The sequence below is a fragment of the Crocodylus siamensis genome, chromosome 5, assembly GCF_052110815.1.
Source record: "Crocodylus siamensis isolate JL-2025a chromosome 5, ASM5211081v1, whole genome shotgun sequence".
In the NCBI taxonomy this organism is placed as follows: Eukaryota; Metazoa; Chordata; order Crocodylia; family Crocodylidae; genus Crocodylus; species Crocodylus siamensis.
This window is the reverse complement of record NC_143399.1, coordinates 49,764,924-49,789,881: the sequence shown is the minus strand read 5'-3', so window position 1 is coordinate 49,789,881 and position 24,958 is coordinate 49,764,924. Positions and strand designations below refer to the sequence as shown.

The 24,958-nt window shown below is 40.5% G+C and overlaps 1 protein-coding gene across 6 annotated transcripts in view; it reads right to left on the bottom strand.

Moving 5' to 3' along the window:
• The window catches only part of RALGPS2 (Ral GEF with PH domain and SH3 binding motif 2), a 238,615-nt gene that overhangs the window by 122,541 nt on the left and 91,116 nt on the right, over window positions 1-24,958 (bottom strand). For all 6 annotated transcript variants that reach the window (XM_090047437.1, XM_090047440.1, XM_090047439.1 and 3 more), the window contains exons 5-6: window positions 21,528-21,611; window positions 10,100-10,189 (exon numbers count right to left, since the gene is read on the bottom strand). In XM_090047437.1, the coding sequence (XP_089903563.1) occupies window positions 10,100-10,189; window positions 21,528-21,611 (174 nt within the window). The remainder of the gene's footprint in view (window positions 1-10,099; window positions 10,190-21,527; window positions 21,612-24,958) is intronic.

The window sequence follows — 24,958 nt, the reverse complement described above, 5'->3', positions numbered from 1 at the left end:
TCAGACAACTGTAACCAACTGATGGGAGAAGAGCCATCTTGGCCTTCACAGGCAATCATTAAACTAAGGAATCCCCCAAAGTGATTGCTGTGGTGACAGAATCTCAGGACAAAAAAAGCAAATCGCCCTAGAAATCTGAACAGAAGTCATCCCAGAGTTGCAGCAATGGAACTAGAGTTTCTATCAGCATGGGAAAGCATTTTACCTTCACAACATGGATTTTCACTTCCTTCTCTTTCATTGCTGACAACCAGTAGCTAAACAGTTTAGTGTGAGAATATCAACTGCTGAGGCTATGGTCACAGATGTGCAATGCTACGAAGAGGGTTCTTCTATACAGTGTCAGCCTCCTAGGCTTTTTGATGGCTTTAAAAGATGTTTCCAAGTTTCAAGGCCATTGATAAGACACAAAATTATTTTTGGCCCCTTTAGAAGTAGATTCCTCCTCTAATTTTGGCAACCCAGATTACTTCATCTATGAAGCTTTTTTACTGGAAGTGGGGACAAGAGTACTTTAAACTTTACTCCTAGGTACTAAAAAAATTCAGCAGAGTACATTGTTTAGAGGCTGAAAGGGAGTTGGATGTTTCTAATCATGACATGCCTGATGTGATAAGTGTCTGATGGAGAATCAGAGAAAGCAGAAAGTGAAGAGATTTTCTATATAATGGAGAAGGTGCCCCTATCATATACCCCAAGTAAAGGAAACAAGGAAGTGATGTACTAGGTTCCTACTTTATACACCAGGGGCAATTGTGCCTAATAACTGTGTTGTAATTAAGAAAATGCTTTTTGGTTTCTTCAAGAACAAACAGCATACAGTAGCAAATACCAAGTCATCTATGGATTGAACTATATCTGAATTAAGGTTTTTCAAACAAGTTGTTAAAAGATATATTTTGGAAAGTGCATTTCATACAGGTAACATGCTTGAATAAAAGTAAAAAAATTAAAACATAGTTTGAACTTAAAAAACAGCAGAAGTGGGACACAGCTATACCATGGAGTGCTCACAAGCTCTGGTGGGTAATTCACTCAAGGATTTCTCTTTCTCCAACTTCTGTGGAGTTGAATATGATAGAAAGAACCCAAAATTAAGTTCAAAGAAATGGCAGTCCCAGCATACCTCTACATTTAACAGAACATTAGAATGCCAAGGTGTAGTATTTGTCTCTTGAAATAAGAGATACTGTCATAGCTGTTTTGTTCTCTGCAGGGATTACATTTTGTTCCTTTCCAAGGTTATGCACACTTCTCTCAAGAATCTAGCCTACATTTTTGATATTTTGAAAACGTTCCATGAAACCTTCTCTGCACAAATCTGTCTTTATGATCCTCCATCATAACAAACTGAACAGTAATGAACAACATCATCTTTAGTCCATCTCCACCTTCCCCATTCCCAAGATCTGACAGATACTCTGAAGATAACTGCTTTCTTTGCAGTTAACAGATATTATGGGGAGGGGGGGGAACAGGAAAAGCATAATTACTTATTGTTCTATCCCTTACAGTCTGTATTCCCACAATAATAAAATACTTAATTTTCCTACAATTTGGAATATCGTTTCTACCATCTCTGCCCAGTCTGTACTGTCCTAGAAAGATGGCAAGGTTTTTTTCCAAACAACTCATACTATATCCATCTTGTATTTCTTCTGGGAAGTACGTGAGTTGGGACTGTATGCATGACTCATTACTTTAACATTCATATGAATTAGTGCCAGCACAGTGGATCTCTGGATACTTCCCTCTCTCTCTTTTTAAAGAAGCATGGAAGGAGACAGGGTATTGTTTAGTAATTACATGCATTCTTCTCATCTTAGAAAATATTACCTTGAGACAAACTCTCAGAAGACAAAATGGAGCCCTGTTCAAAAAGGCAATGTATAAATCAACAATACAGGAATTCTGCTCTTTATCAAGATAACTTGTTCCAGCTAGACAGTAGCACAAGGGTTACGCTAGATGCATAAATAATCCTAAGAGAGCTGCTTTAACTTTTAATGCTCATGCCAAAACAGAGCACTACCTCTGCCTTAAGTAGCATTTTTGTTTCCCACAGATCAGTCTAAAGAACACTGCAAAATTAACAGAATTTTGGAGTTAATTTATAAAATCCGTATATTACAACATCTTAAAATATTTATGCATTCTAAAAGGTATCCAATGCCTAATATGAGGCATTTACTTCAAATTTTAAAGATCTATGAAAAGCTGAGTGCACTACAAAGCTGGTGAATCAATGCAACTTCTCTAATGAGCTTTAAAAATCCCCAAACTTTCCATATCTATGATTAAAACAATAATTGGTTTTAAACTTTAAAGTTTAAAAAACTGAAAGTTTTAAAAAAGTGCTCACAGCAGAGCAAAATGGGAGTGAGAGAACTCTACAGCTAGTGGAGGGAGGTGGAGAGAGATACACTTACTGCCTTTTTCCCAAGCTTTTCCTGTAACTCATAACTGTGATGTTTCTCATAGCAGAGAAGGAAATCTTTACACCTTTAGCAGAGATGCCATTTTGAAAGCAAAAGGGTATGAAACAGGGTAATGGGAGCATGATTAGAAATCAACTCTGCAAGTGAGTTGGCACAGATGTAGGGTATGACCAATGGCAATGAGATTCAATCTCACGGAGGGAAAAAGACTAGAAAAGTTTTAAGTCTCCACCACAGATGCCATGGAGAACATGCTGGGCAGAAGGGGTTCCCAGCTGCCCCAATAATTCTTTGTATGATGCCCAAATCAAAAAGTTCTACCGGGTGCTTGCTAGGCCTGTGCGAATAGGGAAGTATTTGATTTGGATACGGCCAATTCGGAGGACAGTGATTTGATTTGGAGATTCCCAACTGTCTGGAATCAATTCGACTGAATCTGCTTTGGAAGATTTGGCACTGATTCTGAGTGATTCAGTCATAGACTATAATGGAGAATCACTGAAATACCTATAACTTTTGTCATTTTTTGGCAGATTTGGATGAAAACAACAGGGATGGAAGCCCCTTCTCAGGGCACGAGGCCCGCCAAGTTTCATGGAGATAGGCACAGGGGGTTCTGAGAAGCTGCACTTCAAGCTTCTGAAAGCAAAACTCATGACATGTGGGACTGTGTGCATCTTAAGGCCCAGTGGGATGAAAACAGCAGGGATGGCAGCCTGTAACAGGGAGCCTTCCCAGTGCCGGTTAGATCTCTGCCTGCTCACCTGTTTCTGGGCCAGCCACCTGGCCCTCTTTTGCTCAGGCAGGAACAGCTCACAAGAGGGACAAAAAGGCTGCAGACAAAGGCTTATATACTGTTTCTATGTCCCACCCCCAGAGCACTGTGATTAGAAGGGGACTCGGGAAAGATCAGTCACTGGCCAACTACAAATGTCAGTCTCTGCCCCCCCCCCCCCCAGCTCCCTCTCCTCCTCACTTTTTGTTCACCTGCACAACTGCCTTCTGAATCACCAAACCTCTGAATCTTTTTCCAGATTGATTCGGAGGCTTCAAATCAATTCAGAGCAGGGGGGGTTTGTCTCCCTATTTGACTCCGATTCAGTGACTCTGCCTCCAAATCAAGCCAAATCTCCAAATCGAATCGGTGACCAAAGCTTTGCACACCCCGAGTGCTTGCCATGCAGTCTTGGGTGTTTTTCCATGTTCTCTGCAGCTGTAATCGACCATTGCATTCTTGGCTTTGATGGTGGCATCACATGCAAAAATGCAAATCAGTTCTTCATAATATTGGCAGGTAAAGGATGTATTACCAGAGACCCCATTTTGGCACTTTGCTTTCAGCTATCTCCACTGGACCTCCTTTGTTTTGACTTGGCACTGAGTATTGAAAAGGAGTACTCCTGGCTGCTTGCTAGTGTTTGAACAGAGAAAATCGCATCTGGCCACAATGTACTTGGGTGGGAGTGGCAGACACACTGAGCTATCTAAACCAAGACTTAGGCATAAAGTAATGTCTATCATACTATCATAATTTCTTGCATATCACAGGCCCCTAAATAAGACAGTCACTTTGTTTATTCTCCAGAGCATATCTAGTAAATACCTGGATGAGATATAGCTAAGTTAAACTACTTGAACAATTATCTCCAGGACTGCGTTTCATGAGAACTTTGATACTTCTGATTCCTCAAAGTTGATTACCATATGCAAACTCCTCCGCCTATAAAACACACTTGAGTAGATTCGTTACAACTAATCCAATTCTTTTTTTTGTAATCTCCTTTATTACATTTTAAAGCCACAAAAGTAAAGCCACAACTTTATTAAAATATTTAGTATGAATATACAGTAAATCTTGCTGTGTATTACAAAATACTTCTTTGAGCTCCACAGGCCTTTTTAGATTTTACATTCTCAATTTTTATCATGAGACACTGATGTTCTATACCACAAATAGTTTTCAAAGTTTGCATATCCACCCAAATTTACTAGTCTCCCTTACATTGCAAAACCAGTTCATTCAGATCCTGTATAGTGGGGATGTTATTACAGATAGTTCACATTTCTTTTTCTTAATGTCAAAAGCAACACTTAATTTTCAACCCTTAATTTTTATCATCCCACAAGATTTGCATTTAAAAACTTAGGGCAAAGCTCAGAATGGGGGAAAATTATATTGTGTCCTCAAAGACCTATCAAGGCAGAGTGGCAGACCCATACCTTACAATGTTTCCGAGGGGCAACTAATTATATATCAATACTTAATTTTCTCCTTAGAGTAGTCTGAGTTTTGTCTAAATTAACAGGACAGCATTTCCCTCTAAATTGCATACCTTAATAGGGGAGGACTAGGCTGCATGGCGTAGATCAGTGGTTCTCAAGTTTTTTAAACTTGAGGAACCCCTTGATAGACCCAAAACACTCCTTAGAAAAATGCAAGCTTTTAGTTTTCACTCTGTTTTGAGTAAAGAAAAATAATAGAGCAATTCTTCTGTTGCAGAGAACTCAGACCCCAACAGATAATTTTTGCACATCAAAACAGTGCTAGCACTGTGTGGCACGCCACAGCACAAGAAACTGCAGGGTGCCATGGCCTTTGAGTCACTGGTTTAAGATTATAAAAAGCAGTGTGGTAGAACTTTCAAATGTGGGTGGTCATGCCTAAACAGCTAAACAAGAACTACGTATTGATTTTCCAGGAAACCAGCTGAAGCTTAGGGTGAGTGCAAAAAAAAGTCCATCTCCAATTTAGTGTCCAACACTGCTCAAAGCTCTACCACTGTTATATGGGTCTCTCACCTAATGGCATCAGTGCAACAGTTTGGATTTAAAAGCAGTGTCAGTAAAAGAAAAAAAAACTGCCACTGTGGAATCAAGTCCGGTCCCACTTCACCCAGATTATCTAGATTAGCTGTTAAATCACATGTCTCTAACCAAATGCTTGTCCTCAAAATGGAGGGTACCAGGAATTTAACATGTGTATGGTAATGTTTTTGCTGAAGGTTGTAAATGAAGGATCAGAGAACAGAATTAAACCCATGCGTTTATCACTAGTAGGGCAACAAACTTCTATTAGGGTCCACTTCACTGTAGAAGATCACTAACAAAAGTAGAGAAGCTTGGGTGGTCTTCTTCTCCAGACTTCTCTCCTTCTGTCCAAATTAAAATCTCAAACCTTTCTACAAATCTTTTTGTGGATTATCAGCCTCCACCTCAAATTCAACATAGCTGAAACAGGATTACTCACATATCTGAAATTGTTAACAAGTACCTTTGTGCTTTTTCCCCCCCGATGCAGGCCTCTGCTGTTAGGTGGAGTATCCAAAACATAGGCAAGCTATTTTGTTATCTTCCAAGTCCCTCCTTTAACTTTTCCTGTGATGCTAACAAAAACCTTACTAGCTAGGTCACTTGTGTGCTGCTGTCACACCCTATCATGCTGACTGAATCTTGTCTCATTGTTTACTTGTACCCCCACGCATCTGTTACCATTTCCTTTAAAATAAGCTTATGCCCTGCTTGGAGACATAATAATCCTTCTTATTCTATGTTAATAGAAAATCTAGCACAATGGGGTCCAGGTCTATAATTAGGACTACAGTAATAAATTGAAAATAATCTGGAAAGGATATTTTATCAGTACCTATTGGTATATTTGTCATTCTAAATCACAAAACAAAAGAAAATACAAAGTCTCCATATAGTAACCAGAAGGAGGAATTAAACTCCTAAGCATCTTGTTAAAATAGCTAATTTGATGCCAACAGGGCTATAGGATCAGCAGCTACAGATGGCATTAATTTCTTTTCCTTACATTTTTTTTCCTAACATGTCTGCATAAGGAAAAAAACTGTCACAGTCCCTTTTTTTAAACTGATCAGGCCCCCCAAACCCTTGAAAGTACAGTTCCTTTATTATTATAAATGCAGTGGATCTCTTTAAAATATTTGGGAAGACAAGGACCTCAGAGTTGTCTCAAGTTCTTTGAAACTCCTATATCTACAACTAAATCTGGGATGCACAGCCATACACGCATCCAAATGACAACAGTGCAAGACAGACATCTTTGCAGTACCTTTACTAAATCTCCTAACACCAGTGTTTTAGCTTTTTTTCAGCAGTGCTTCCGTTTAGGAGAAGAACCAGTTTAGCCACACAGCAGAATCCATGTTTTGTCAAAAAAACTCAATAATTGGCTTGTTTTGATTATGAATGCAAAAAAACAGTGCAATATTACACAAATTAACCTAACTAATTATTCACGGTAGTTCTGGAGCCCATTATGAGCTAGCTATATAGAAGCTCTGCAAAGACACGGCATCTCTCTGAACTATACCTCATTTTATCTGTTATATGAGGTCACATGTCTTGATTACTTGATTAAGCTCTTGTCCTGTACAGAAGGAACAAAACCTACTTGTAGCACACAACACTCCTCATTCATTCCTACCTATAGGAGTTGAAAGTGCCAATGTATTCACAGCTAACACTCAAACAAAGCCCAGATACATGTCTCACCACCTCAACTATGGTCAGATCAAGGTCCTAATGTCCCTTTACTAGATACATTTGATAGCAATAAAAGTGTTTTCCTGAACAAATGCTGTTTACTTGTCCTGAACTAGTCACAAATGTGCCCAACCAGCCAAGCCACAGTAAGGTTTGTAATTACCCTACTTAAATTTGGCATCATTGCTGTTACAGAGTAACCCAATCCCATTTTGAACTGAAAATTTTGCTGAATACCTTGAAGAAAGATCCGGTCTCAAGAATGTCTCTCAGACTTCACAATTTTGTCTTCAGTATGCTGAACATGTACCTATGATCCAACAAGACATTTGCAGCAAAATTTGTCAAGCCATATTCCTATCAGTGACCAGCACCCCAATAAAGAGTGGAATTCTCCACTTCAACAACCCTATCTAATTTTCCAGATGGTCAACCCAAAAACATTCAAACTGTTAACTTAAGCTTTGGCAGTCATTTTAAGACATGCAAGTAGGTTTCCTTAAATTTCTAGTGACCAAGGATGCAGTCCTTTACTAACCTGTATGCTAAATCCTGCAATACATATGCTCTTGAATGAAGACTCACACCATGAGAGACCCTACACTTCCTTTGTGCTGTTATCCACCACATTTAACTCCTGATAATCAATTTCTATCTTTATTCATTTCACTGTCAATCTATCCAGCTAGAATACAGCCATCCTCATCATTGCTGATAAACTCATTTCAAATATTAGAGACCCTACTGAGGAAAGGGACCATCATATTTTGAGTCACATCTTCAGACTTCTTGCTCTAACATCCATAAATCACCATCAATTGAAGTCCACAATTAGTTCACAAATCAGTTTTAAAATGTTAATGACAAATTAAATATACCACCTCTGCCTACTATTCCAAGAAGAAACTGACCGCATTTCATTTTTTTGCCAATTACAAGACAAGTCTCATATCTCCTACAATTCAGATGCCCAAAAATCAACTCACCATAGTTCTTACTCTGCTGAATTATGGATTGATCCAGTTTCCCACACCTTAATTCAAAACCTCTCATGTTCCTAAAGCTAGCTTCAGCAAGCATTAATATCCCAACTGTCAAGTGTACGCCTTAAGTGTTAAGCAGAAAAAACACCATTAGGAAACACTCGCATACATTTCCCTGGCTGGCAACAGGATATGCATGTCAACAAAAAAATCCTGACTCCTTTGTCTTCAAACAAATAGTAAATCAATCTTCTCAACTTTAAACTGAAGCAACTTCAAGATATGGTCACTCATCTCACTGTTACTCGCACACTAAAAATCTATTGCCAGGACTACTTAAATATCTATCCTTGCCAATTACCATTCAAGGCTCAAAGGGAGCTTTTGACTCCATAGTCAGATTCAAGCTCTGGAAGAAGCTTTCAGTAGTATCAATGGACAAAGCGCTTTTACAATTATTGCCACTTACTATTCAAAAACAGCATCTAGGGTATGTTACAAGATTTGTGGTGCCCTGTCCAAGAGTTTCTCAGCTAAGATGAGTACGACAAGGATGTCCACTTGCTTCACTACTTTTTAACTTATTCTTGAATGATATAAAGCAGGTGCTGACAGGGAATCAATTTCATACATTCATGATTTTTAAAGATCCTCTCCCTCTCCTGCTTTATAAAGACGACACAGTGATATTGTCACAATCTCAAATAGGTCTCCAAAGGTTATTAGGGGCCTTTCAACAGTATTGCACCCCAAACAGCTTAGAAAGTATTGGTCTGTGAAGATGAAAGGGGGAAACAATTTTTTTTTGGGGGGGGGGGGGAACAAACGATGAGGCACTAAACACCTTGGAATCTACTTTAGCAAAAGTTTGAGCTGGAAGAAGCATAGTGAAAATGTAATTACTAGATCCAAAAAAAACTTTGGTGGAGTTTTATGTTTTTACAGTAAGATAAAGCAGAAGAGCAGTTCTGGAAGCTCTAAGGGGGTCTATACACATGCTCCAGGGTGGAGGGGAGAGAGCCAGCATTTTATCTGTAGTAAGTTTCCCCCCCCCACCAATTCCTTGCCAAAAATTGCAGGTAAATCTCCATTTTGTGGGGTTCACAGAAACAACTTTTTCGCAGTTGCTGTGTAAAACATGAAATCATGAATACACATTACACATAATGCCCTAGTAAGTTACTTAGATTTATTTATTCATCCATAACTCCTGAATAGGTTGGAAAGTGGCTTTAGGGCCAAATTCTATACCTTGCACAGAAAGCTGTCTCAGGCCAAAGCCAGCTAGAGGTCCTATGGATTGTGAAATGGATGCTGACCTCTATGTTCTCAGTGCATGGCACAAGGAACAGGGTATGTATGTGCTCTACAGGTAATGCTTACTGAGCTCAAGTGTATAGAATGTACACACCCCACTAGTGGAATGTGCCCATGGACAAACATTTCAAAGGAGAATTGAATTCTGCCTCATGTACAGGGACATATGTGAGGCACATACATGGAAGCTCCACATTTCTTTGTGACATGAAAGAGTACCAATAGGAGGTGACAACAACTGGGTATTTCCATGGATGTTTAACTCTTACACTATTAATGTTACTTTCAGTAGAAGTGAAATGTGGCTGTAAGCTGCCTGATTTGCATCTTGAATGAAGAAATATTTTTGAAGTTGTATTACCCCCAAACGTGACTTCCATCTTAAATTGATACTAATTGATAATAGTCATAAGACTACTGTTATCAAAGATCTAAAAGACCTTTCCTTTTAGCAGCAAAAAAGCCATAAAAATATTTTAAATAGCAGCCACCAGAATAAATCTAAACATATAAAACCTGCAAGCAGTGAAAAATTTTAACCCAGGTTGCGTTACATATGGAGTAATAAATTATATTTAAAGAAAAAAAATGAGGAAACACTATGAGAAATGTTATTTTCAAAGTTAAGAGAACATTTTTAAAGGCATGTGAATCTAATTCTGGAGCTCTGGACTGCCACCCTTTCTGTTGATGTCACACTGATGAAGCCAAACACCAATTCATGTCAACAGATACAACTGCAGCCAAATGAAGTGTCAGACAAATATTTATACACATGCATTTTGAATGGGCGAACTCAGGTATAAGAAGTTTCACCTTGGTAAGACCCAAAACAAACAAAATCTTTCTTACCTTAGCAGTTTTAATATAGTGGCTCAAAACCTCAGCTCTTATTTTTAAAGTTTGTGCATGAAGAATCTCTCTAACAACCCAGAAGCTTACCTAAAAAGCAAGAAAGTAAGCTTATTAAAAAGGACAACTGTTAGTTATGCCATCAAATGAAATGTAAATGAAACAATTACATTTATTAAAAGTAACAATATGCTATATCCATCTTGCAACTTTAAATTATAACTAAGTCAGGAAAAGGAGAAGTTATTGTAATAAAAACCTTAATTCAGGGGTTCTCAAACTTTGTGACACCATGACCCCAAGTGCTGGATGGTGGCAGCAGGGAACAGGGAGCTCCCACGCGGCAGCCACTGCTACCATCCATCACTCTGCACTGCCGTTGTGTGCCACTTCCTTGCACCGCCGCGCATACCCCCCTGGGAAGTTTGCGGCCCCCTTTTCATAGATTTCATAGACACTTGGGTTGGAAGGGACCCCGGAGGATCATAGAAACCAGCCGCCTGCCCCAGGGGCAGGAAGTCAGTAGGGATCATAGGATCCCAGCAAGATAAGCATCCAAATGCGCCCTGAAGGCATCCAAAGTGGGTGCTTGAATCACCTCTGGCAGCAGTTTATTCCAAACCTTGGGGGCTTGAACAGTAGAGAAGTTCTTCCTTATGTCCATCCTTTTAAAGTTGCTTGCAACCCCCCTGGAGGGTCACGGCTCACATTTTGAGAACTCCTGCCTTAATAGGTAAAAGCTGCACATACCATTTATTCAATTACTTTACTTGCTTAATAATAATTACACCCTTGCTGTGTGCAAAAATAACATTAATTTTACAAAGAGAGCTTTTTTTTCTTTTTTTTTTTTTTTTAATTTCACGGTACTGCATCACTTGTATTGTCCCTCACTGGTTCCCCCTCAGCTACAAATTGATCTCATGGCTACCCATTTTTAGCCAAATATAAATAAGCGTTACAGTTTTACCATTGAAATAACAGTGTACAAAAAAAAAAAAAAAAAAAAAAGAGAGGCTCTTAACACCTTGTATTTTTAAAAGAGGAAAGCATTGATTATTTTGCATTGTGCAACTCAGATACAATTGAATGCATTTTGTGCAAACTTTCTAAACCCGGTTACTTTGATCTAAGACCTTGGATAAAGTCTCAGATTCACAGAAATCAGTGGCAAAACTCCCACTGACTTTGAGAGCCAGTATTTCACTCTTACAGTGGCAAGTTCCAAGTCCGTGATAAAAGGAAGATCTTGGCAAAAAAACTTTTCTGTGATGAAACAAAATAAGACAATTAAAATTAAGCTGCAACCTTAACTTTGCATTCTCATTGCTAGAAAGATACATTTTGTCAAAGGCACTGAGACCCTTAAATTAACTCAGTGGGATCTCCACGTGAAACCAGATAAATGACTACAGCCCTTACAGTAGCAAAGACCACTCCTCCCCCCACCACCACACCTGCATTTACTACTCTGCCAGCAACAGGAATTTTTTTTACTACTAAAACTGTATCATCTTCCCTGAACAGCAGCAGCACTGCTGGCAGAAACCACTTTCTCCTAGCAGTCTGTATGGGGAGGTTTGCTAGCAGTTATGTCAGTTATAAGATGTGATCTTCTTGCACCTAAAGCCAACCTGCCTACACATTTAAGGCCAGTCTTTTTTACCAGGTAGGAAACGGCAGTAACTTCAACAAAATCAGGGCCCAGTGAAGGAAAGCCCTGCTCTAACCTAAAAAACTTCAATGGGATTTCTTACTATTGTCGTCTAAGCTGACATTTACAAGCAACGTATGCTATATACATTTCCTTGTTAAAAAGTTTTACAGAATTCACAGATATGATTATACCCTAGTATGGCTATATAAAGTATGGTATGAGATCTATAGTAAATGTGTTATTGAAGTGTTTTTCCCCAAAAGTTGTAGCTTCTAACAAAATAAAGCAGTTGAAATTGCATTAAATGTCCAGCTCTTAATATATTTAAAACTTACTACTCAAAAAACCTACAAAATAACAGTATCACAACTTAATATTTTTCTAGTATAAAAAATTCTCAATAGTGAGCTTGCAAAGAGCAGCTTTTTTAGCAACTGTTGTAAAATGCTGAAGAAATATCAAGATTCAGCAGGATACATGTTGCTTTCACAGCTATGCAAAACACCGTATGACTACAAATGTTCTGTGACAAAACCCATCACTCCAATTTGTAATGCTGCTTTGATTTTTGAAAAAAATACTAAAAACTTTCTCTTGAAGACTATGGCTGAATATATAACCAGACACTGTCCCTGTGCCTACTCCCAACAAAAAAAGCCTTGTTTATGCTGTCTACCTCACACTGTGCAGTCCTACAGCTCCACATGTGGTTATACAGAATGGTGCCAGGAGATTCAAGCCTCTTATGTACTGTATATAGTCTTAGTGAAGTCTCAGTGATTGGGCTGGAACTAAACGCAGTCCCATAAGGAAAGAACAGTTCTTTGATATCTTCTGATATTAAAAAAAGATTAAGAGCCAGGCATTTATATTCCAGAAAAACTTGCTGTATTATCCTGAATATCTTGGGATAAAATCCTGAACTTCATTGTCTGTTTCTATTTAGTCCTTACTAAAGTTAATGGGAAATTGTTCATTCTGAATGCAGATATTAGGATTTAGGCAGGCAAGGTTCTTTGGGTAGATGTGATATCTTTTACTAGACCAACTAAATAGTTGGAAAAACTGTTCTTTGCAAGCTTTCAGGCACAAACACCTTCTTCAGGCATTGGAATTTTACATTTAGTTCATTCTGCTTTGTTTAAGGTTGTGCCAGCCTGCTCAGCATAACTATAGAGCTCAATCTTTCTATGCTTTTAAGGAAACTGACCACAGAAAACTGTGTTAATCTGACACATGTAAAAAAAACCATTTGGCAAAGAACATGAAATATTTTGTCTATTGCCAAAAAATTAAAGAATTCAATTTTCAGCTGTGCTGTCAAGTCACAGAACTTTGAAAGATGGTGGATGCACGTGGTTATCACAGGCTGACAACAGAGCTTCTGAAGAGCTACATACACCTTTACAGAACTTTACAAGTTTCAGTTTTTAAGCAAATTATAAATTTTGAAAGGTCAAACAGCAACACCTGACTTGCACTTTGTTGTGCCTTACAGCATGAGTACTTCCACTGAAATCAGTAAAATTACTTGTTACTGTAAAAAACGTTATTCATTGTGAACATAAAGGTATCCCTCTCCTCTGCCCCTCCCCTTCCACAGACTTACCTGCTGGGTGCTCTGTGTCTGCCCCTCAATCCCAAGCAACAGCCCTTCCCCCAGCCCTGCTGTTGCCCTCACTCCTGACCCACAGTACCCTACATCCTGCCAGGGCATGCAGGGACCCCACCCCCCAGGCTCCAAACCCCACCCCCCCACCCCACAACCATATAAAGTACCTGCATAATTTTGTGTTTTTCTGAGCATAATTTTGAGTTCTGTGCGATTAAAATAGCAATTGGTTGTGAATTTTTTTTTAATCATGCAACTAATCGCAATCAGATTTTTAAAGCATTTGACAGCCCTATAAATTATATAGCATCTTTCAAACCACCCAATACTAAAAAAGCAAAGATAGATTTTCAAAATTACAGGTCAATTACATCTGCAAATGGAGCACAACAGTGGGTTTTATACACATATGGACTGCTGTTTAAACTTGGTGGAATGAAGTTGATTGACATTTTTTCATTTGAGCATTGCTTCTACAGACACCGCATTTGTGATTACAGCATAATTATAATATTGGAAATAGTAGTGCTTTCTCAATCTACTACAATCTATTGAACATGATCACTGTTGCTTCCAAAATACTAACAAGAGACCAATTTGCTGCAAAGCATCTGTAAGTGATTTAATACTTCTCTGCCTGCCAAAATATGAAAGGTAGTCAGAGCCTTCTTTTGAAGAGGCAGATGAAGAAGGAAGACAGCAGCTGAATTTCATATTACACAGTTTAATCATAATTTTAAAAGTTGGGAAAGTTTAGTGATCTACATTATACCTGATAAAATTAAAAGCTAGCAAAAACTCACAATATACTTTCTACACATGACTTAAATTTTACCCCTGCTGAGCTAGGAACCCACCAAGGTAAACTGGACGGGTGACAGATAGACCTAGATTCTCCTGAATGGGGATTTGGTATAGAACTGGGTTTGTTGCGACTTGCCAAGAAAGGAAGGGGTCAGCATGCTCCCCCATATTTTAAACTCCTGATTACAGTGAATTCAGTTTCTTCCTCAATCTCTCATGTATTTTCCATACAAGCACTCCATTTACTAATCTTTCATCAACATCACCCATCTCTCCTAATAACTGAATGTGGATATTGAGTAAGACAAAAGACTGACCTGAACCTGGTCTTTGCAACTGAAAAGTCTCATGAGGGAGATCCTTCAACAGTAAATAGGTACCTAGGTATTTGGGTTGGGGATATAAAGGCAGCTGGATATGATACTAGCCAAGTTATTCCCTTGCCTGTCACTAGGTATAAAAATTGGCATGGCTTAATTACATGAGCTGTATGGGCTGCCTCTGCTCAGGAAAACCTGCATCTCAGTTAAAATGAGAGAAAGAGTCCTTTCGATGAGACACTGATGATCTGAGAAATCAGCCCAGGACAAAGCGATCAATTATCTTTAAAGGCTGCCTGGATTTGCACAAGATTGCATCCTTCTTCCCTTTTCTCAGAATTTAAATTTACAGCTTTGGATGAATGAACTGCACAACTTTGGAAAATGAATTATTAATATTATGGGCCACTTAATGCTGCATCAACAATAATTTTTTATAAAATGTGATAAAGGGGTGAACAGAATCTCTTAGAGGATCCTGGTCATTATTATTCTCATAATTAATACTTAATGATCATTACCAATACATAATTACTAATACTGATGATATCTAAAATTTGTTTATTGCTGTTCTGCTGACCTTCCCTTGCCACGTTTGGGAAGGAGATGACTCGATTAAGGAATTTTAGTCTTTATGTGGCTGGCTGCACCACAAGAACTGTATGACAACACACCTGCTCAGGCCCTTTAATATATGGGGTGGAATTCTGTTACTCTATGCACAAAAGTGGCAGCTTTCTAGCTATGCAAGTAACATTTTTGGCAATTACCTACAGACTGCAAATCTATTACCCCAGCACTGCAAATTCCTAAACATGCACACAGACTGACCATGCACAGTAGCAGTAATAAAAGTATAACCTGAATGCAAGTACAAATAATGTGACCTATAAGACTGGAAGACTGCCATTAAGGCACACAAAAAGGTAACAAAATTCTGCCTGTGGTGTCAGAAGCAGACCCCCAAGATGGGTCAAGCCGCACCTTCTCTGCCCCCTGCACAGAAATAGCATGACTATGATCTATGCAAGGGAAGGAGAGGGGAGGGGTTGGGAGAACAGGATATGCCTCTATGGCTTGACCCATCCCAGTGACATCCAGCATGGGCCAAGTTGCACTGTTTAAGCCAGCTGCTCATTGACAGACTGTGCCCTTCCCAAGTAAGGGAGAGGACAATTGTACTGACCTAGGGGCAGGGAAATCTAGAAACCATGTCATACCCCTCCACCTTCCAGCTCCACACTATATCCCTGTGTGTTAGAGAGATCACTTTTGAGGTTTTTATGCAGCTCTCCAGCCAGAAGACTGGAGTGTTTGTACACCCCCAGCCCCGACCTATTTTTCCAGCTCTAAGAATTCCCCTGAAATTCTTAGCTCTGGAACTGAACACTTCTCCATAGCCTCATTCACAGTGCCTGATCATTAATGGCTCTCCTCCTTTCCCACTCAGAGAAAGGGCAAAAATCTGACTTGAAGATATTTCTCCTGGGGCAGTTCAAAAATTTCCTGTAGTATGAAAGATCCAAATAAAACAAAACAAAAACAAACAAAAGGCAAAGCAGCACATTAAACACTGCAAGTCAGCTGGCTTCTGAGAAGCCTTTAAAATACAAGAAATATATTTTTCATGAACAAATAGTTTAACAAAACAACAACAACAACAAAATACAACGGGAAGTTGACAAAAACAAGATGAGGTTCTTTAAATATACTGGCCAGAAAAGGAAGACAAAGGAAGCGGTGGGTCCACAGTTAAGTAGCCAGGGTAAGCACCTAACAAGAGACGCAAAGAAGGCAAAGCTGCTTAAAAGCTTTTTTGTCTCAGTATTCACAAACATTTTTTTAAAAACCAAAAAACCAAACTGCAACTAGACAGCTAATGCAGATTATTTTATGAACCAGACACCCAAAGAAATTAAATGAAGTTGAGGGTTGTGATAACAAAAGAGACAGTCAGAGAGCTTCCAACTGGTCCAAATAAACTCAAGTGAGCAGGGTCTGATGAATTTTATCCTAAGGTACTGAAGAAACTGGCAGCAGGGATCTCAGAGCCCTGGGAAAAATATTTACCAAGTTGTGGGAGACAGGTAAGGTACCAGAGGACTGGAAAAACATAGTGCCCTGGAGAATTACACACAGTTGGCCTCACTTCCAATACCCAGGAAGTTACTAGAGGAAGTTTATTTGCAAGCACTTAGAGGAGGAAAGACTGATCACCACCAGCCAGCATGGGCTTACCGAAAACGAATCGTGCCAAACAAACTTGACCTTCTTTGGTAAAGTAAACTAACTGGATAGATGAAGAGAACGCAGTGGATACAGCATATCTGGACTTCAGTAAGGTTTGTAACAAAATCTCATATTTCCTGCTAATTACAAAATTGGAGAAATGTAGGCTAGACAAACTAATTACAAGGTGGATAGACAACTGGCTCAACAGCTGCAAGCAAAGGGTAAGTATAAATGGATCCATGTCAGAATGGCAGGAGATTCCGAGTAATCCCACAGGGTCTATCTTGGGCGTGGTATTGTTCAATGTATTTATTAATGATTTGAATACTGGAATAAAGAATTTCCTGAACAAATCTGTAAATGACATGAATTCTGGAAGGACTGCAGACTGGACGATAACAGCACAATTCAGAAGAAATTTAATAGCCTGGAAAGCTGGGCTAGAGCCAACAGGATAAAGTACAATGCTGACAGATGCAAGGTACTATGCGTCTTGGAAAGAATAATCAAAACCACAAATACAAAATGGATAACAATTGCCTGGATTGGTATTATAGAGAAGGATCTAAGGTTCTTGGTGGATCACAGACTCAATGAGAGACTGCAGTGTGATGCAACTGCAAAGAAGGCTAATGCAGTTTTGGGCTGTATCAATAGGAACAAGATGCAGGAGATGATGGTTCCTGTTTACTTAGTGCTAGTCTGGCCACATCTAGACTACTATGCAAAGTTTTAGGTTACCATAAAATATGGAATTTAAAAAAAAGATATGAAGTAGTTAAAAAAAGGTCCAGAAATGGGAGGCACAATGATTAAAGTTACAAAAAGCAAGCTGTATGAAAAAAGAGGTTGAAGGAATTAGGCACGTTCATCTTGTGGAAAAGGCAATTAAGTGGAGGACATAATAGCAATGTCCCTCATCCTCAGCCCCCTGGCCAAAGGGTCCCCTGCTGCACCATGACACACTACAGGTCCAGGGCTCCCCCAGCACTGTGGGACTCTGCTGCATCATCCCCTGGGAAAAAGGCAAGCAGCAAAAGCCATAGGAAGGAGGGAGAGCCAGGAAGTCCTGGCTGCTGCTACAGCCAAAGAAATGGAGTGACAGTGGCTGGGTAGGAGCCCACAGATCAAGTTAACCCTTTGCAGGCAACAGGCCACCAGCTGGACAACCCAGATTTAATATTAAGCAATACCTGGAATGCAGTGCTAAGAGAAAAAGTTGAACACAGATGATCACTCCCCCCTCAGAGTGCTGAGAGATCATGGGAAGAGCTCTGCAGCCCAGAGCAGGTGGATATCAGAGAGGACAATTCTCAGCAACAGGAGAACGAAGCAGAGCTCTACAACCAGCTTAATTACAAAAGAAGATTAAAGGGCCTGGGATAAAATTCATGGGGGGAAAATGGTAACAGAAAGAGGGTAGGGCATGTTTGCTGTCCTCAGGCTGCAGAACAGAGCGGAAGGTGATTGTACTTTGCCAAGCTTCTGGGACTTAAGCGGTTACCACATGGGATCAGGAAGGAATTTTTCCCATCTTGGTGTCAGGGTATTTTTGCCCCCTTCCTCAGAAGTACCGGATGCTGGCTGCAGTTGAGGCTGTAGACTTTGAATGAGGTGTGCCACTGGCTCCTACTGGAACGAAAACCCATTGGCAACGCACAGGGGGTGCATGCGGGTGCACATGCACCCGCAGGCTTGGCAGTGCACCCCCTGCAAAAAGGCACTGCTGACACTACTGGTGGCACCTGTGGGCAGTTGCTGCCTGCCACCAACGTCTGCGGGCAGTCCTCCATCACCACTGGCCGCTGCCAATGACGGCTGCAGCTGGGGGTGGTCACCGACTGCCAGGTGACGCTTGCCGCCCCTGCCAATAATGCCACGGCTACCTGCCGAAGCTCACCCCTTGCAACTGTCACACTCCTGCTGCCACCTGCAGGAGCTCATTGTGCTCCCCCAGCCTCCAGGGGCACATGGAGTTCATGCTAAAACCCAGAGGCTTCCTAGTTAGGGGCTTAGTCCCACCACTTAGGGTGAGACCAATCACCACATCTGGGGGCAAGAAAGAATTTTACCCCAGTAAGATTGATCCAGACTTTGGGGACGGGGGGAAGGGAGAGGAGAGGCTCTTCTGTAGTGGGTCCTCTTCCTTGGATCTCTCAAATGTATTAACTCCTTGTGCAGTGGTAGGATACTGACATTGCCCTTGTCTCCCTGCTTTGCATGTGGCAGATGAGGGTGTTCTCGGTATTTTTGAGCTATGTGCCTTGTGCAAAAGGGTTACAAGCACTTGCATAGGATTATTTGGATATGGATGTTCCTGCCTTGGGCATGGGGTTGGACTAGATTGGCCTGAGGTCCCTTCTAGCCCTACTTTCCTATGATTCTATAGTTCTAATAAAATCATATATTTGTGCACAGGTAGAAAATAAACCATTCTTAGGAACCATTTGTCAGTGATGTTTTCTGGGCAAGTAGAATTTTGCTAACATGTTTGCAGTAGAAGTTCACTGGCTACTGTAGAAAACTAAGTTTCCTGTATGTGATTTTTTGCCTGTTTTCTCTATTTATTTTGCTGTGTGCATGCACCTTGTGTTATCAGTCAGCATACAAACACAAAGATATACAGAGAATGAGAAGTGGCATAAAATTAGCTTATCTGAATATATAAATTTGCTAACTAAAGAAAGAAAACAAGCTGACTTTCGATGCTTGAAGTGGACACATTCTCACTGATCATTTCCACTGAAAGAAAAACTAAACACTTGCTAGCAATTTAGTCTTATGCAATCAGATTGGCTGAATAGGACTTTTTTTCCCTAAGCTTCAGGCAACTGCTTTCAGAGGTCAGTAGATTTCCATTCCCTTTTATATTTGGGATTAACTGCAGCACATAACCATCTAGCCACATTGTCAACAGTCTTCTCTGAACATAACTATTCTGACATAATCCAGCTCTATGTTTTTGAAGAGACACAGTACTGCATAGATCACAGAACCTAAATGCTTTTAAATGGGAAAATATGTCTACTCTATAAGGAATTGTTTTATACATTAAGCCTGTCTCCTTGAGCTCCAGATAAAAGGAAAAGTACAGCACACTTTGATAGAAAAATATGGCCTTGTTAGATAAGAGAAACTGATGAATAAACAAAAATTTAACAGAATCAAAACAACAACTATGCGAAATATTGCTACACTAATTTTGCTTTAAAGTAGTTTCACTGTTACTGTGAGATGTGAATGCACTGAATGTGTACATGAGAATCTAAAGTTACTTTTTGTTGAATCTGTTAATGGCAATGGATGTAGAGCTTTACTTTGTGTTTACTATGTATTCTGTGCTTGCCAGCCTGGCAGCACTCCTTCCCACACTTGTGGCTATCGTCATTGACTACCAAATGCTCCTGGACAAATATAACAACTGGCGATGCGGATGGGTTGGTACAAGAGGGGCATGCATTGAATCAACCTAAAGAACTGCTTTGTATTTGAAATCTGTTGGAACCCAAAATAATTACTAATACTGGAAAAACTGGAGCTTATGACAGCACTCTGGGAGACTGGCTTACAGATACAAAGAGGCTGGAGCTTTTTTTTTTTTTTTTTTAAATAAATGGATTCCCCCACAGAAACATGTAGACAAATTATTGAATCTGATGGGAGGAAAAACAGCGTACTGCACAACCTGCTCGCCCCAGAAAGGCCAACAAAGCAAATTGTGAAAACTGCTCAAGAGCATCTGGCACCCAAGACACTGATAACTACAGAAAGGTTCAGGTTCCATAGACAAATCAACTTGAAAGTGAAAGCGAATATATTTCCTCTTTTTTTGTTTGTTTGGTTTTTTTGGGGGGGGGGGGGATTGGAGGTTTTTTTTGTTTTGTTTTTGGTTTTTTTGTTTGTTTGTTTTTTTTACAATCTTTCGAAAAGGCTTTGCTATCCATGAAGAAAGAAGCAGGGTCAATAACAGCAGAAGATGGCCTGCTTCAGGCTAGCATATTAGAATGCAGTACATGCTACAATGAATGAGATGCTGGCAGTGCTATCCCTGGTCAAGAAACTCAGGTCGTGGTTGAGCTTATTAAAACTGGACTTGTGACAGCATATTAGGAGCTGTCAGATAAGTCAAGCCATGCCAAGGGGAACAGACACCCCTCAGCAGCTATGTGTAGGCCAAAGCGTACTAGTATGCGATTACCAAGGACTTAATAAATAGCATCCTGCAGTTGTGAGGGCACAAACAGGTCCTTTGTCTTGCACAGTGCAAGTCGTGCCTAATACTGTTTGACATCACAACACTGGCTAGGGTAGTAAATGCCAGGTGGGCATGGTGGGGAGCACTGAGCCCGCAGTGGACAGCCTGTATTCACCTCTGCCCCATGTACAGAACTGGGGGGCACATGCCCCCTCCATGCCCCTTCCCCAGGAGTGCATGCAGCAGCAGGGAGCTCCCCCTCCCCCCATGACTCTGCCCCACCCCTAAGACCCATGCACTGTCCTAGCTGGGCAGTGCCCCCAGGCCCAACCCCTGCACCCCACTTCTTCCCTCACCATGGGGGCCTCAATCTGCATCCCCTCTGCCACAGACTTACTTGTAAGCAACAGGGGAGCTACTCTCCACCACTGCCTGGAGCTGTATTCCTAGCCATATGGACACACACTACATGTACAAGGCCATGTGCACGCACACTACATGCACAAGTAGTTATCTGTCAATGACAGCTAAAATACTATATTAAGTATTCTATTCATATTTTTAACATTAACTAACCTTTTATTATAATTTTAGCAATAACAACTCACATGATTGAATCTTCTTGTGAAGGCAACTGCATTTGGTGCAGAACTGTACTTCTCTTTTTTATTCCACCCACAACTTGCCAGCTCCTGAAAAAAATATGTGAATAAGAATTAAATTATAGCCTGTTGAGAGAAAACAGAATGCTCAGCACTGTACAGAACAGACATGGTTACATACATTCAAGGTACTCAAATCTTCATTTTCTTTATCTTAGCAATGCACTGAAGTGATAAATATGTAAGCATTATACTTTTTCAGATTGCTTTGGGAGAATTGTTAAAATTGTGTCTATTGGGATGGATATCAATAGAAGGTAAGTGGAAAAAATATATAAGCATTTACTAGAGAAATACTATTATTTGTAAGTTGTCATGACCTGACTTCAGATTTCACATTTGGTTGATTTCATGGCTTGGAGAATCTTGTTTTGTTTTTAAAATGGGTAAAATAGTAGAATAGCAATTTGAGGGTTTTCAGATTCAAAATCCTAATCTTAGAATTAAATTTGACCTGGAAAACCTTGGGAAAAAAAATTATGTTTTTTTATGGCTGCTGGGTTTTTGTTTGGGGGTGGTGGAGGGGGTTGGAGTCATTTCACTGAATATACAAGTCTATCTTGTTGATATGCATCATCAGCCACATATGCTATGTACATAAACCTTTAAAAACAAGAATCTCCTCACTTGGTAGCAAATGGCAGAAACAAAAATGGCTCTTTTGCTTGCCAGTTAATTATCCTCAGTGGCCAGTTAACAACAACATATAATTACAACAACAACAACAACAACAACAACAGATACTGTTATTACTACTACTACTACTACTACTACTACTACAGGTATTAGTGAGAGATGAACTGACAGTCAAATCTTGTAAATCTGAATAACTGGCCTTTAATTACAATGGGCTATCATATCAAATAACTCAGGTAACATAACAGTTAATTGTGTGTGGTTGTCAAATGTTTTCTGCCATCACTTTTAGTCTTATAAGTAGAGTCCTCAATAATTCTTAAGTTGGAATTTTAACAAATTATTACTTCTAAAATGTAATACCTGAAAAGGACATTTCATAAATAAAATAAAATTTCGTTTTCCCCTAGCTCCTCAACTACCAGCAAATATTTATGGGAAAATACTTTGCATCTTCACTATTATCTATCTACATTTAATTATAGTCAAGCAGTTGTAGTTTAAAATGTCCTACTAGTCTTAGTCTTAAAGGTAAATACTACAACAATTATACACTTCCCTCTAACCCTCCCCTATGGTAGTGAGCATAAACCTGCCCTATAGTGCCAAACATACATGTTAAATATAGATATAGAAAAGTATAATAATGAGCAAATAGCAATTAGTAATGGCGGCAAAGTATATCCACCTGTTTCAATGTACTACTATATTTCTGAAGATCTCTGGACCCTTATATAAATAAATACGTATAACAGAGCAATCACTGCTTCATATTTCCCATTATTGTGTGCATATGTAGGTACTAGCCAACTGCTAGTCAAGCATGACCGAGGGAAGGGCAGAGCTAAAGGATGGGAGGAGCGGGGGAAAGGCTGATGCAGGGGAGGCGGGTGGGGGAGGACTGGACAAGGGCCCAAGGTGGGGAGAAGGTTCACTTGCCCCCGCCAATCCATCCCATGTGTCCCCACCATCATGGCAGTGGGCTGCCTTCTGTCAGAACGCTTCTTCATGCTCTGATTAGCTGTTCGTCAGCCAAGCATAGCGCAAATAAAGCATGACAGACAGACAGACTTAGGCTTTTATATTAGAATTTTTTTCTTCCACACATGCATACATGCAACACATATCTGACAAATAAGGGGAGAATGAGTCACACTGAGAAGGCTTCCTCAGCCTGTAAAATACCATATTTATTCAATTCCAAGATGAGCCCTCCCATGCAACATGGGGAAAACAAAACCTTGCCTTAGAACAGAGTTAAAGTAAAAATTCAGCACCTTCAGTGGAAAGCAGCAGCAGAAACCCACTTTGAGAAACTTGGGGCATCACTAGACCCAAGACAGAGTCATGGGGCAGCATGACATCCAGGGCCGAGGCACCTGGCAGTACAGTACCAAGCACAGAGCAGCACAGGAGCTGGCGTAAAACCCAGTGTAAAGGCACCAGGAACTGCAGGACACAGCCAGGGGAATGGGGGCGGGGTGGAAGAAAAAGAGGACAAGGGGCAGAAAATGGCTACGAGGGACAGGCAGGCATAATTGCATATGTATAGAATCCATTTGGGAGCAGGCATCTTAAAATCTGAGGTCATCTTGAATTCAGGCAAATATGGTGAATCTCAATAAACCTTCCTGCCTTCCCTGAAAGCACCTCAAATGCCTGCATCAGATGACTCACAGATGCAGCAGCTGTCAGCTAGCCAGGACCTAAACAACTGAGGGCCTAGGACATAAAGGCAAGACCGCTTAAATTTTATATCTATGACGTGTATGCCATCTTGTTAGTTCCTCAGTGGCAGATGATAATCCTCTAATGGGGATTTAAGTGACGCACAGCAAGTGCATGGATGATCATACAAACCTATGCATGATAAAGACGTTTTGCCACAAGTTTCACAGCAGCACATAACATGGAGTCCAATTTCCTGTTGTTGCTGTGGCTGACTCATCATATGTGCTTTCTCCGTTATTCAAAAAGGTAACCTTCTTCTAAAAACCTTCCCTCCTCTTGGCACTACTGCTTTCTATTAATGACCAAGCACATCAAGTTAGATAGCAGACTGCACTCAAATCAGCTTCAACTTTTAGACTATCCTTAGAGTGCTTTCTTTGACACCTATGCTTCCCCTTCCCTGGGGTTACCATATGTCCAGGTTTTCCCGGACATGTCCTCTTTCTGGGTCATCCCATCTCCATCTGGGTGGGGTTTTCTGTTTTTTTCCTTTTTTCAGTATCAGCAAGTTTCCGGGATTTTGCTCTACCGCTGCACCAGCAAGGAGCTGCATGGAGCTGGGGGCAGTGGGGGAAGGTGGCTGGGGGCAGGGCATCACATATTCTGTGCACAAGCCCAACAGCTGTCTGCAGGTGTGAGGATCTGGGTGTGAGTGTGGGAAGGGGGTGGGAGGGTCTTTCGGGACAGCAGGGAGCTGTGTGGGCAGCAGGGCTAAGGTGGGGCAGGGGACAGAGGGGCTGAGGGCCCGAAGTGAGGGGCACCAGGATGGTCAGGGGGCAGGGTACTGTGGGTCAGGAATGACGGGGGCACCAGCAGGGCTGGGGGGAGGCTGTGGCTTGGGAGTGACAGGCATATCACTGCCCCCCAATATCATATACCTCCCCCGCAGGTGTCCTCTTTCTTGCAACTGAAAATTTGGTAACCCTACCCTCCCCACACACCAATTTACTGCAAAAAAGCAGCTTAAATCTTGATGTGTTGTCCATCCAATGTGCAACAGGCCCATCACA